The sequence below is a fragment of the Oryzias melastigma genome, linkage group LG21 (genome assembly GCF_002922805.2).
Source record: "Oryzias melastigma strain HK-1 linkage group LG21, ASM292280v2, whole genome shotgun sequence".
Taxonomy (NCBI): Eukaryota; Metazoa; Chordata; class Actinopteri; order Beloniformes; family Adrianichthyidae; genus Oryzias; species Oryzias melastigma.
Window position 1 is genome coordinate 2,129,928 of NC_050532.1, and position 14,121 is coordinate 2,144,048.

The following is a 14,121-nucleotide window of genomic DNA, read 5'->3' on the forward strand; positions in this document are numbered from 1 at the left end:
TAACAAATAAATGTTTTGTGAAAGGTTAAATATTTTATCAAAAATTTGATGCTAGTATTTGTACATTCAATGGTTGATCGCACAAAGTTTTTTGATTTAGTGTAATAAAGCAGTGGTTTAAAACATCTCTGTAGTTGATTTTTATGGAAGCACCCAAGTCATAAATTAATCATCTTATCCGACTACAGTTAAATAAATACTAAAAAAGTAATCCTTCATTTTAAAAATTACTATCTTCTTATTTTTCTTTCCCTTCAGAGCCAAAGTGGAGAAGTGAAGGAGCCTCCAACCCTGAACTAGACTTACAACAGGTGGTTTTTTATACATAAATATCCCTATTCTCTTAATTAATCAGTAACTGCATACACTAATGTCAACAAGTTTTTCCTTTTTGTAACTGGTTTATGATATAACATAATGTGATGATATTTTTGAAAGAAAATCACAATATTTATCATTTAAATTAAATTTAAATAACTTTATTATCCATCAGGAACTTCATTTCTAGACTAAACGTCAGCACAAGTACAGACATATAGAACTGTGTTAAAACACATTCATCAGCATAAATACATAAAATATAAATAAAACAATCAATTAAGTCAATAATAAACCAACAATAATTTACAGTCAATTTTATTAGCTTTGTATGAAGTTGATGTGTATGAAGAGTATGTGAGCAGTTAGTGGAGATCTGTGTTCCTTTCCAAGGACTCTGTTATTGTGAAAGCATTAAGATGTCACATGGGACAAACTCAAAGATGGTTGCCTTTAATAAACATGGAAAAGACTGTCCCATTGTGTGCCTTATAACTCAGGTTACACTGTTACAGCAGAACAGACAGCAAAAACACCCGAGGTTTGTGCTTTCACAGACAGAAGAGTTCCTACCTGAAACTTGGTGACACACTGAGAGCTGCAGAAGTTCAGGATGCTGCCCTCTGCCAGTGTGGCCTGGTACTGCGGCAAGGCGTTTCTCTTGCAGAAGTGACATGTGGGTTCTGTGTCTGCACAGACGGACATTTTAAAAATTATTTAAGTGCATTTTAAAGATTGAGTTTACATGGCCAGGCATTGATTTAACACTAGAATTTAGGAAAATAACTTTTGAAACTATAATGAGGTACTTATTCAATGACTTGGATATACATACATAAAATTATCCTGTGAAAAGTGAAGCTATAAAAACAGATTAAAATAGCATACAAATGAAACAATGATCTTAGATGCTTCCACAGTTTGGAAAAATATAAAACTGGTGAAATTCCTGGTACAGAAGTACTGAGCCATATTGTTTGGTGCACAGTGATGGGGATGATGGTGGCTGTCCAGAAGGATCAACAGAGCTGGATTCATTTGTATATCTTTTTTTGCCAAAGAAAACATCAGACTGGTGAAAAAAAATCTGAAATTTTGTATGTAACCTATATATGTTCATATCAGGGATAGATGTTTGCCAATATGAAGTTCAGATCGCAGAAATGGAAGCCACTGTGTCCTTAAGCTAGGCACTGAAACTGGTAATTAATCCCTGTTTTTTTTTAATAATCCACCAGATCAACATTTAATTAAAGGGCCTATAACATGCCAAATCGACCTTTTTGGGCTTTTAAATGTATTATAATTTTAATTCCATACAAAAACCACCCCGAAGTGGTATTTTGATCCATTCCCGCATCTCTGAGTATTTAGTTAAGAAATTGTAGCATGAACAGCTAAAAGTGTGAAGCGACAGAATAGAAATTATGGTGATTTTTCTGACTGAGTTTACATTTGCTCCCCAAAAGAAAGCCTCTGTCCCCATCCGTTCATACAGAATTCAAATAGTTCTGTTTCTGTTATAGAGAGTATTACATTAAACAATGTTGAGGTGGTTTCTGGTGAAGATGCTTTGAAGAACCTAAAGGTCCAACAGAGAAATATCAAAGTGTTCCCCTGAGACATCGTTCCACCACCTCAGTGTGCTCCCAGAGGAGATCTCTGGGGTTTGATGATCACACTGATGCAGCCATTTTGAGATGAGCAGGGATAAAGAGAGACTGGTCAAAATGTGTTTCCAGTACTTACTAATGAAGGGAGTTGAGGTCAGCTTGCCTTTGTTCATACAGTTGACGGAGCAGTAGGAACCCGCGGTGCCCGCCCCTCCCAGGCTTTGGATCACTTCCCCTGTCTTGATCAATGTTTTACAACTCATGCAGGTTGCAAGTGAACTGTTAGCCTGGATGGAGGAATGAAGAACAAAAAGCTATTAAGCTCAGGAAGGACACTTAAAGAGGAATCAGAACAGATTCTGGCTCCACTCTGGTGACGATGGTCTCCTTCACCTGTGGCTTTACCTGTTTGAAGTCCCTGATGCAGTTCTGGCAGCAAAAGCGTTTCTGCTGGCCGTCCACCAGCAGGAAGTGATTGGCGGACGCCCGGCTGGGCAGGTAGTCGCCGCATTGTTCGCAGCAGTTCATGATCAGCCCGTTTGCCCTGCGGTAGATGTTGAAGCACGCGTCGCTGCAGATCTTGTGGGTCACAGTTTTAAAGCTGACCTCATGGCGGATCTGCAGGAATGGAAAAAGATCACAGATTTTATTTCTTTTTCAAAGCTAAGCTTGACAGAGTACATTACTAATGTGTAAACTTAAACCCTTATTCAGCTTACATACTTATAAATAAATCCCCTTTTAAAGAAACGTGATTTATTTGATCTATTTTATGAAAAACAAGAAGCTGGAAAATAAAAAAGCAACAATAAAAACAACAATTAAGTTCACATAATTAAATGAATTATTATGGCCAAAAATATTGAAAAAGTAACTTTCTGTGTGACATCACACTCACTCGGTTCAGTTTTCTTAAGCTACGTTCACACTTTCATCTAAAAACGTGCAACCACTTTCAATAAAATGTCGATGTAAACTCTCGTAAATACAAGTTTTTGGTTCAAAACTATCGCATTTACATCAAGTTTCTACGATCGGTTTCCGGCTCTACGCATAAAACGTCAAATCGGTTTGAACTTTGACCGATCAGGGACTCGGTTTAAGTCGTGACGTATGAGTCAATTCATGGAAGTAACTTAATAGTAACTTGCTTTCTTCAACCTATGGGATGGAAAGCAAGTTTTCTTAAACTTCCTCAGGTCAATTTGATTTGATTCTCAACTTTCAAAAGACAAGAATAAGAGAAGAAATGATTTATCTGGATACTGGAGGTGTGTAAACACTCAGGAATATGTAAACCCTCTCCAACTGGGTGTTAAGCCCAAGTGGCAAAGAAAAAAAAAAGGCAGCATTATCAGGTGTGTGCGGTTGACTGACCTCTGTGAGTTTGCCGCAGACAGTGCATTTCGTTTTGAGGCCTGACTTAGGAGGGTTTTGCTTGTTCTCGTATGCACCTAAGCAACCAGTGCTGCAGAATTCCTGGAAGGACTCGCTGGAGTCGACCTGAGCCACAATTGTACCCTTCATGTTTGTAATGTCCCTGAAAAGAAAAAAAGACAAACACATCACGATACTACAGAGCCACCAAGAGAAAGAAAAAAAGTACAGTGAAGTACAGTGGTTACCGACTGATGTGCACTTGATAGTAACTGAATTTGTTTTTTTAATTGAAGTAAAACATTTTTTTTAACAATTGAAGTAAAAAAAAAAAAATCTCTAAAAATATACATACATTTTTTTTCACTTCAATTTTTAGGAAAAAAATTCTATTTTTTACTTTTGTTTTTTTAATGACAATCACTGTATTTTTATGAGAATTAAGCGTATTGTTGCTGTTGTTTGGACACAGCAGAAAAGCACTCCAGAACAGACTGACGCTTCTCCATGCATTTCTTCTGTAGACTAACTTTTTGCACATGGTGCAGCTTTTTTTGGGTGCAGGTTTGTGGGAGAAGGCAGACAGACAGGTGGTGGAGCAGAACAGGTGTGTGGAGCCTTTCCGCTGGTAGGCCGTTTGACCTTTCTTCAGAGGCTTTTTGCAGTTGGCACAGGTGACCTGCAATGAGACAACAATAACTTAAACGAGGAAACGCCTCACAGATCGATTTAAAAACAAAACGTGATTTCATGTTAGAATATAAGTCATCAGAGAAACCAGTCCGGGAAAACATTTTTTCTGATGATGGAGGATAAATATTGGGATAATTTAGCTTAAAATTGCATATCTGAGTATTTTTTTTATTTAAATCATTGTGGACCAGGAGCAGACGAAAAAAAATGTAGTTTGAAAAGAGCTTTGTGACAGAAAATAGGTTAGGTGGACCACAAGCTCTGCGACGGGAAGAGGGGCGGGATTGCCAACAGTCTCACCCACGACTCTGAGGCAAATTTCTAATGAACTCCTGCTGCTCTGCAAAACTTAAGTCCTATAAAACAACAAGTTTTCTTGAATAAAAACAACATAATCCTAATTAAAAGACCAGAGTTGGTTTTTAAAGTATGTTGACACTCATATAAAAAATGTGTCAGTATATTAAGAAGTATTCCCTTTTTAAACATTTTTCTTCAGTGGACTATTTTAGCAAAAATAGAAAATCAAAAACAGATGCTCACCTTTCATTAGTTCTGTTTTTTAAAGCCATAAAAAACCCTCATTGTGTACAAATAATTAGTCCTTTTAAAAGGTATAAGGGGTTAAGTCAGCACCAGGTGGAGTTTATCATCCTCCATCTCTGGTCATCAGCAGGTGTGCACACTTCCAGTAGAGTCAAACTCGGCCTGTTTGCTGGTCTGGGCTGTGCAGGTGTAGATTAACAGAATGGAGCAGTTGGTGTTGCATGTTAAGATAGAGAGGGCTATAAAAGCCTTTATAAACAACGCACAGTTCAGGGCTGTACAGTGAAACCATAAGATAAACCTGATCTCTAAAGACAAATGTACCTCAGAATGGTTGAAGCTGAAAAGAACGTAACTGTGAAGGACCACTCTAACCTGTGTGGATTACCTTGACTGTCCTGGGCTGGGACTGGGTGCCTGAGGAAGTGGATGAGGAAGACTGGCCTGCAGGTCTGGGAAGTGAAGTGGCTGATGACGGAGAGTCCACCCCGGTCTGCTTTTGGTTACGAGGAACTGAAGCTGACTGGGAGATCCATAAATCTATAAGACAGAGAAACACAAAACAGGGAAATGTCACCTTTAATACAGAACAAAGTTGAGATAGCTTTGACGTCAAGAGAAAGAAAAGGTAAAGGAAGAGCCTCGACATGTCTTGAACTAGAAAAAGGAAAGAGAGGTCAACCTTCAGAATAAAACTTTGGAAATAAGGTCTGTCACTTCATAATGCTCAACAATTCTTTGTTTTAGAAAATAAAACTTTCTATTATTTAAGACACTGATCCCCAACTTGTTTTCTTTAGTCTTCAGTCACCCCTAACTTTATTTTCAGCTTCTGTAAAATTTGTTTAAGCTTAATGTGTACTCTAGATTTTATGTAGAAACCTTAAAAAAGTGATAAAGGTTTTAATCCATAACTGTCAAAGTGAAAGTAAAAAAAATAAAACATAAAAATCCGACGCCAATTTCAACCTCGTCTGACTTTTAAGGTGGGACAAATAAATATAAAAAAGAAAACTGTGACTAAAACTGTCTTTTTATCCAAATATGAGCATTGTTTTAACAACTTTATTAGCAGCATCCTAGCAACTAGGGTGTGTTTTGGCAAGATTGTGGCAATACGATATGTATCGCGATACCTGGCTCACGATACGATAAGTATCACGATATATCCCAAGACTGTACCAGAACAATTTTGACAATTTTTGAAAGAGTATGACTTAAAATAAAATATTAAAATTTATTTTATTTAATGATTATTAAATGAGATACAGTTGCAGTGCTTAATGTCATTTTTACTTACAAATTCAAGCTGCTTTTCTTTTGATAAATTAAGAAATATTTGTTCTTAAAGGGAACAGTCAAGATTGTCTGATTTCTACAACAAAATATTTTTCAGTACAAGAATATGCCTTAATCAATAAGGTTCTTAAAGCATGAGTGAGTATATTTCCAACATTGCTAAATGTAGCTTCTCCAGTACATTTAAATGGTTTAGAAGCCTGAGTGGAACTTAACTGGGTGCTTCAAAATTAAAAAGGGACAAAACAAATAAAAGCAAATTCTTTCCAGAAACATTTCAGTGTGCTGAAAACGGCGTGAAAGGATGAAGGAGAGCGCTTGTGTGGCTAAGATCCTTTACATGACAGTAAGCGCTGCAGCTTCGTTTTCTCACACATGGAAGTGAACACAGATTTCACCGCTCATCGCCGCGACACCGGCCTTTTTTCAGAGCTTTGTACACGTCACTCTGATCCATCAGGTCGCTGAACTAGAATCTATTGCTGTGAAGTTCAGCAGAACTCACTTTGCCAACAGCATTTTGGCTGAGGCTCCATGCATGACCCGGTGTGCAGCTGCTCAGCTTGTCTGAGCAGCTACAAAGCTGCGTTTTATATAATACTAGCAGCAACGTAGTAACTAAGTAGTACATGTCTCATAACAACAAAAACCGCTAGGTCGACTGAACATTTAACACTAGCTGGTGCTGTTTTGGTCGCAGTGCAGAGCTGCTCAAAGAGGCTCCATGTGCTGTGCTGCCAACTAGTGATGTGGAAAACAAAAGTAAAATGCTGAAGGACGCTCACAAGTAATTAATTAAATATTGCTACATCACCATTTTAAATCAATACAAGAATCGCCACATGAAGTATCACGATATATCGCTGGATCAGTTTTTTTTTCTACATCTCTACTAGTAACATTAGACAGCTGGTTGCTGAATATTATGCATTATTATTATGGTCTGTGGGAACAACTGTTGCAATAAATCCATATTTGGAGTAAAGATTCTTGATTTTTGTCTGTTTAATGCAAGTTTATTTAGTTTTGAAGTCCTGAATTTTGTGTGAAAATAAATCAATTGCTTACTATTTTTAGGTAAAGGTAACAAGAGTAGAAAGATACAGAGCAGTTCTCCTCTGATGAGTTTTACAGGTCTACATAGGAGACATCTTTAGTTTAACATGTTGATCCAAACCTGCAGGTTAGCATGCTCAGTCACCTGTTCTGTTGTGCGTCTCAGAGTCTCCATTCTGAACAAGCTGGCTGATGGAGCCTGAGCCCCGCCCTGGGTTAAAGGAAGCGGTCGGTCGAGAAGACGGGGTGTCTGGATTCAGGCTGAAAGTGCTGCTGATTTGCAGACCATTTTCCTCTGCCTGGCCTTCACCTGCCTGCAAGCAAAAGTCATCTGGTTAGGATTTACGTCCATCTCTGAAACAAGGTTAGACTTCCGACTTTGCTGCATCTAAAATCTGTTTATTCTTTGTATCATGTAGAAAAGTTCCTGCTTTCAGCTGTGTCTGTATTCGTCTTTCTACTGTATTTAAGCATCAGTGAGGAGAAAGAAGCTCTGACCGCTATGATGGCAGATGGTCCTCCTTGCAGAGAAGTCACTGAGGTTATCATCAGGTTCAGGTCTGTCTGGTTGTCCTCTGGATGTGGAGGTGTGTTTGCTGCAGACAGCATGGAGCTCTCCTTCTGGCTGCAGGAATCTAGAGTGGTGACACTGGCGATCTTGATGTCTGAATCTGGCTCAGAGCCGCTGCGTGGAGCAGGTGAGTGGGACGCAGAGGAGCATCCTCGGGTGGCAGGTGAGGGGGAAGCGTCTTTCTGCTCAGTGTCCTCCTCATCGTCGATCACGATGGGCTCTGGTGCTGCGGCGGGAGGCTTCTGAGACGCCGCCACCGTGGATGCGTTGGAAGACACGGGGGAAGGGGGGGTCTCGGAAACCATCTCTGCCGTGGCCGTGTCCTCAGCTGCCTCCGAGGCCGGCTTCAGGCAGTCTGTGCTGGGCGTGTCCTGGAGGGAGGGTGTGGGAGACGCCTGAGGAGCCTCTTCTCCTACAAGAACCACATCATCATCGTTGTCCTCGGGGTCGCCCTCCTTTGGGGTTCCATCTCCTGTCACTTTGGAAACCGTCTCCCCAGGCTCCTCGGGAGGGGGTGAGGTCTGCTGCTGGGGGGAAGGAGCGGCATCCATGGGCTCCACCGGCTCCTCTGCCTTTTCTCCCACAACAGAATTCGGTTCTGTCTCCCCATCCATCACTAAGGCAACCACCTAAAAGCACAAACAAAAACCAGTCAGGACATAATTAGGTGGAGCCAGCTCCGCTAATTAGAGTTACAATACCTGACAGCTGCGCGTGCAGCTCAGGTATCCCCAACGGCGAGCTAACCCTGCACAGACAAAGTCCCAACTACAGTTCATGTCATCAGAAAATTATGTTTATTTTTTTGTGAATACAGTTAAACATTTTTTCCCACAAGTTTATCCTAGATAGGAGCACCGAACTTCAAAGGACCAGCATCTGATGTCACTCAAAGCTCTGCTTACAGTCAAAATGGCAGCCTCATCATGCTGAGGCCTCGCTGCACCTCGTTTGGGTTCCTGATGTCCTTTCATGTCACAATAAGCAAAACAACAGACAAAATTCTGTCATTTCAACTCCTTTAAGGCAAAACTAAACTGATAGAAAATCATTGATTAATAACCAGAGGTTTGGATTCACACACAGATAACAGACTCCTATTCTTAATCATTCCTGGTAGAGTCAAAACCATCTTCTAAAACCTGTTACTATCATAAGTTGATTATTTTTACAGCTATAAATATCTTGTTTTATGGAGAGCTGCTTTCCTGAAATAATTTTCTATGACTGCCTCAGAAAAGTGTTATTTCTAGAGGTAGCTGAAGGGTGGCGGCTGGCTTTGTGCACTAACGTCATGGAGGGATGACAGCCGAGCTCCACGCACACGTTTCCTCTCATGCTCCTCACACTTCCTTACCCAACAACGCGGCACGTCGCTTTCTTATTCACCTACGACCTTTCGCATCTCCTTGAACAGCTAGTCTCGTGTTGCCTTGGCAACCATTTGAGATACACCTTGGTTGCCATGGTGACAAAAAGGCTATCCATCACAGGTACCTGTTCTCAGTGATCTGGAAGCTGCGGAGTTTGGTTTCAATCAACTGGTCCGTTCTACATGAATTGATAGTGTTTAACTTAAAAACAGAAATGACAGAATCGGGTTAGAATGAAGGTGAAACTTAAAATCTGTGATGACATCAAGAAGCACGATATAAAAGAATCATTTTTGGATCCTGATTTCAGGATACCAGATAAAACAGCACAAAAGAGCCGGGTATTGCCAAAAAATTAGAATGGATTTGAACCGATTCACCAGAGCATGGATCAATTTGATTCAGTTTTTTTTTTTTTTCCAGAATCTGTCAATCAACTCAATTCAAATCGATTCAATTTTGAGATTACATGGTTTACACCAGAAGCAAAAGAGTCATTTGGGCTCATTTTCTACTGATCAAACCCTGAAGGAGCTGCATATTCTTACTTTAGCCTTTAAGAAATTTGGATTTGCATTCATGACCTTATTTTTTTTAAATACCAAATATGACTTATGTCTATTTTTTGGCACCAACAAAAGCAAAAAAAATAAGAACCTAGCATCTCTCAAAATGTGTTTTTTTATGTGTGACAAAAGCTCAAATACTTTTTTTTTTCTTTTTCCTCTCTTTGTCCTTAGCAGTCGTACACTGCTGGGTTTTGTTATTTTAGTTTGGGTAGCCTTCGTTTGCGGGCTTTGTTTGTTTGTTTTCTTTAGTTAATTTTTGTTAGGCAGCCATTAGCAGGGAGCTGCTGACTCTGACGGTCAACATGTCTGGGTCAGCATCTCCATGACTTATTTTATGTTTGGCCAAAGAGCCACAATGGAGAGACAAAAGAGCCACATGAGACTCTGGAGCTGCAGGTTGTAGACCTCTGGTTTACATGTTTAGAAACATTTTTTTACAAATACATTAGTAATCTATATAGGTAATGAAGATATTGATATTAATCTGACACAGTTCGCATACTGTAAACTTTATTAGTGAAATTATATGAGATTGTTAATAATACCATGCAGTGTTACATGGATTCTCAAACGGAGAAGCTTTGTTCTGCTTCTCCTAGAGGACGTTTCAGTTTGGCCACTAGGTGGCCATCGTGCTGTAGAATTACACCTTATTCCAGAAGAAGAAGAAAGTATGAGCAAAAAACTGTTTTAGACCACACATGATTACTTTAAAAAATCTTTCATTAAAATAGTTGGGAAAATATATATATATATAAATATATAAAGAGCATCACAAACAAGCTTCGTGCTCAGTATCTAGTAGTTTTACTTCCAGTTGGGGGTGTGAGGGGCTGTAAGCTACAGTGTAAACTAAGAGTTATCAGCAACGGGGATTACTCCGTGCCAATAGTTCTACCCACAACTCAGAGCCAAATTTCTAATGAACTACTGCCGCTCTGCAGAAATTATGTCCTAAAAAACAAGTTATTTTTTTTTAGGCTGAAAAATGATTGAAGTGGGTCTTTAAGCAGCAGATGAACACACAATGTCGCATAAAACTGCCACTTTAGGATGGTAAAATGTGTGATCCAAATCAAGACTAGACCATGACCCATTTGTCCCTGTGCTGCTTTACATTTTATAGCTATGATCTGCATTTGGTTTGTATTGTGATGGACTGTTTCTGAAAAGGCCTCATAAGCAAAAACACTTTCTGTTGGAAAACTTTCATGTCAAAGTTTTAAATTGTGAGTTTCAACACTGCCTTAAAGACAGCTTTCCATTAAACACTATGAACCACAGAGGATTGTATGGAGATGGAGGGTTGGTGCATGACACCACCTACGGTTTGCATTGGCCTGGTTTTTCAGCTCAAGGGTTGTCACCATTTTGGTCAGATGTGCCACCAAATCCCAAGCTTTAGATTACAAATTGGAGGGAAGAACAAACCTGTGGTAAGACTGGCAGCATGAAGATAAAGTTTAAAATCGATATATTTATAAAATGTTTTTCACAATAAATACAAAAAATACATATTTTATTGATAATGTGAATTCATCTATTTTAGTAAAAAAATATTTTTAAATCATTTGTAAAAAACTTGAAGCTAAATATGCAAGAATAAAGTAAAAAAGCAAACTTTTGAACAAACATACTGAAGAAAAAGTGCAGGTACTAACTAAAGAAATGAAACCAACGTTAGCCTCTCTGCTCATGACCGCTCTATGACACAAGTTTGAAGTTAGCTTCTGAATTAGCCCCCAATGGTGCTTCACCAGGCCTAAACAAGCTAATGCTAGCAATCCGGAAACGTTGATGCCCGTTCTCCTCAATGTAGCGCAGTGTTCAGCTTCTGAGCAGCCTCCTCTTCTAGAGGTGCTCATCCTTCACAGCTGACGTCTTGTTCATTAACAAGAAAAAGATGCAGGTGGTTCACTTCCTGTGGACATCATTTGCCAGCTAATGCTCACAGCTACACCACCCGGCGGCGGCGGTGGGAGGAGGGGGCCGTGCACAATCCAGGGAGGAGGAGGAGGAGGAGGAGGGGGGCTGCTTTCTATCAAGTTGGGCTTTCCAGAACCATGAATTTGACTGTAATGGAAACTAGTTCATTCCTGCCATTTGATACATCAAACCATCCCTTATCATGGGATAAAATTGGCCAAAAAAAAAAAAAAAAAAAGGATGGGACATGTAATTTTTGCGCGCTTTAATGTCTCGCCAAATTCAGACCATTCTGACTTCAAATGCGCAAACATGGAAATGGTGCATTCAGAGGGCTTCCTGTGATGTGTGGAATTATTCAGCTGATCCTTTTAATGTTACATAGCTGTGAGGGTGGCTGCAAGCCCCACGTCACATCACTGCTGACAGCTGCAGCACAGAAACACTCTCCAGCTCAAACACTCCCATCTTTGTTCCTATGGATTCCATGCAGTAGAAGACCCAAAACAAGAAGAGCCAGAACACACCTGAGTACACTCAGTTGAGTTAAAACTGCAGTCCAAGCTAGTGATGTTGTGACGACCACATGACATTTTTGTAGTCGCCATTATGGTCCCAGCAAAGTGAGTTAAATATTTAAAATTTTATGAAAACGGCGTCTTCCAACTACCACCTCATAATTTAAACATTTTGATTAAAAATCAAAATATTTTTTTAGAGTAAAAAAAAAATAATAATCTGATTGTAATTTCACTGTTTATTCTGAACTAAGCACAGACATAAGATTGAAAGTATCCCTGTTGGAAGGTGCAGTGGTGTCAGTTGGCCACCAGAGGTCACTATTCCAAGTTCAACTGTTATTCTAGGACAGGAGTCTGCAACCTGTGGCTCCAGATCCACATGTGGCTCTTTTATCTCTCCATGGTGGCTCCCTAACCAAACATGGAATAAGTCAGGCAGACTGTTGACCCAGTGATGTCGACCCTCTGAGTCAGCAATGCTTAACCAAAACTACCAAAAGAAAACAAATAAACAAAGGCTGCAAACTAAGACTACCAAGGTCCAACCCCAAACTAAAATAACTAAACCCAGCAGTGTAAGACTGCTAAGGACAAAGTGGAAAAAATAAATACTTTTTTTAAGTAAGGATTACCTCATTAGTATTAATTATATTTAGATTTGTTAAATGTTTAAATTGATGTCTGAAGTTCACATAGATGATAAACTATGTAGGTTTTTACATCCCTGTTGACCTGAAGACGTCTTGTTTGCTCACGTATTGGGAGATGCTAGATTCTGTTTATATTTTAGCTTTTGTTCGTACCAAAAAATAGACATAATTCATATTTATAATTTTTTTACAAAGAAGGTCATGAATGCAAATCCAAAGCTAAAGTTAGACTATCCGGCTCCTTCTAGGTTTTGATCATTAGATCTTCTTCTTTTTCTTTCGGCTTTTCCCTTCAGGGGTCGCCACAGCGAATCAGTTTCCTCCATCTAAGCCTGTCTTCAGCATCCTCCACTCTAAAACTCTTTTGATCATTAGATATCAAACCCAAATGGCTCTTTTACTGTTAAAGGTTCCCAATCCCTGTTCTAGTAGCATTGATCGAAGACTTTTCTGCTCCAAACAAATGAAGTCAATTCATTTGCCATTTTTCCACAACATGGACGCCATTTAGAGCCAGACGACAACAGTAAGAAGTGATAGGTCCGAGCCAGTTTGATTCATCATTTCTATGGCAATTACTGTCACCAGTCAGGAGTAAGCTTGTAAGAAATTCACACCCTTTCCACTGAACTTTGAACGTTCAAGGTGGGGGCCAGGGGGCAACACGTGCTTTTATTGATGCATCTGATTAGTCAGTTTATAACTTGAAAACTTGCAATAAAGGAAATAAATCATGGAAAAAAAGGATTAACAAGAACACAAAAAAATATCACAGCAGGAACGGTCATTCTGAAAAATAGAATGACCGAGTACGAGCTGTTTATTTTTCTATAGACGTCTATGGAATTTTGGCTTCTTGGAGCCGACAACTATTTCCTGTTTGGAAGGTAGAGAGGTTATTCAGTCCAGTTCTCATATACAGTCAATGATAGAAAGTCACAGTTAATATCAAAACAGAGCTGTACAGTTTTCTTCACATTACACTCCATGATAGTGCTACAAAACAAAAGAGCTTAAAACATAATCGAATACAGCGTTTGTGAGTCTTATTTCTATCAAAACTATCAGACCAACCTGGACCAATCACTGCATACTAACGACATCTCACTAACATGGTGGCGTCCGTATCGTGAAAAAATGGACTCCATTTGGTTGGAGCTGAAAGTAGGACCTTTTCTATGGGTGGAGTCACACTCACTCAGTCCAGTTCTTGTATACAGTCAGTGATTCAAACTCACTGCTGCATTACACATGTAACAATTGTCAGCATGTTTTTCTTTAACAATGTTCCTTAACTTTAAAGATGGCTTCCATCTCTTGCAGTCTTCATTTCATGTAGCTAGCATGATGTTAGGAAGATGTAGTGCATGGCTGAGTACAAACATCATTTTAATGACAGCATGTTTTCTCATAACACGTCTTATAAATTGCTCTTGTTTAAGCGGCCATTTTGAATCTGTACTTGCAGATTCACAGGATCTGGCCCACATCAGCAAGTAAAGAAATAAGCTCTATGAGGGATACCATTTAACTGAAGTGACCAGCTAAAAGCTAACACCAGTGACATTGTTTATGAATTGTGTTGACAGTCAATGTGAGTTAATTGGGG

The 14,121-nt window shown here is 39.4% G+C and overlaps 1 protein-coding gene across 1 annotated transcript in view; it reads right to left on the reverse strand.

Moving 5' to 3' along the window:
* The window catches only part of zmym2 (zinc finger, MYM-type 2), a 35,341-nt gene that overhangs the window by 14,696 nt on the left and 6,524 nt on the right, over positions 1-14,121 (reverse strand). Inside the window, exons 2-10 of the mRNA XM_024286550.2 lie at positions 8,175-8,221; positions 7,401-8,102; positions 7,048-7,216; positions 4,936-5,087; positions 3,839-3,987; positions 3,309-3,471; positions 2,337-2,549; positions 2,068-2,218; positions 892-1,007 (exon numbers count right to left, since the gene is read on the reverse strand). Of these exons, the coding sequence (XP_024142318.1) occupies positions 892-1,007; positions 2,068-2,218; positions 2,337-2,549; positions 3,309-3,471; positions 3,839-3,987; positions 4,936-5,087; positions 7,048-7,216; positions 7,401-8,087 (1,800 nt within the window). The 5' untranslated portion in view covers positions 8,088-8,102; positions 8,175-8,221. The remainder of the gene's footprint in view (positions 1-891; positions 1,008-2,067; positions 2,219-2,336; positions 2,550-3,308; positions 3,472-3,838; positions 3,988-4,935; positions 5,088-7,047; positions 7,217-7,400; positions 8,103-8,174; positions 8,222-14,121) is intronic.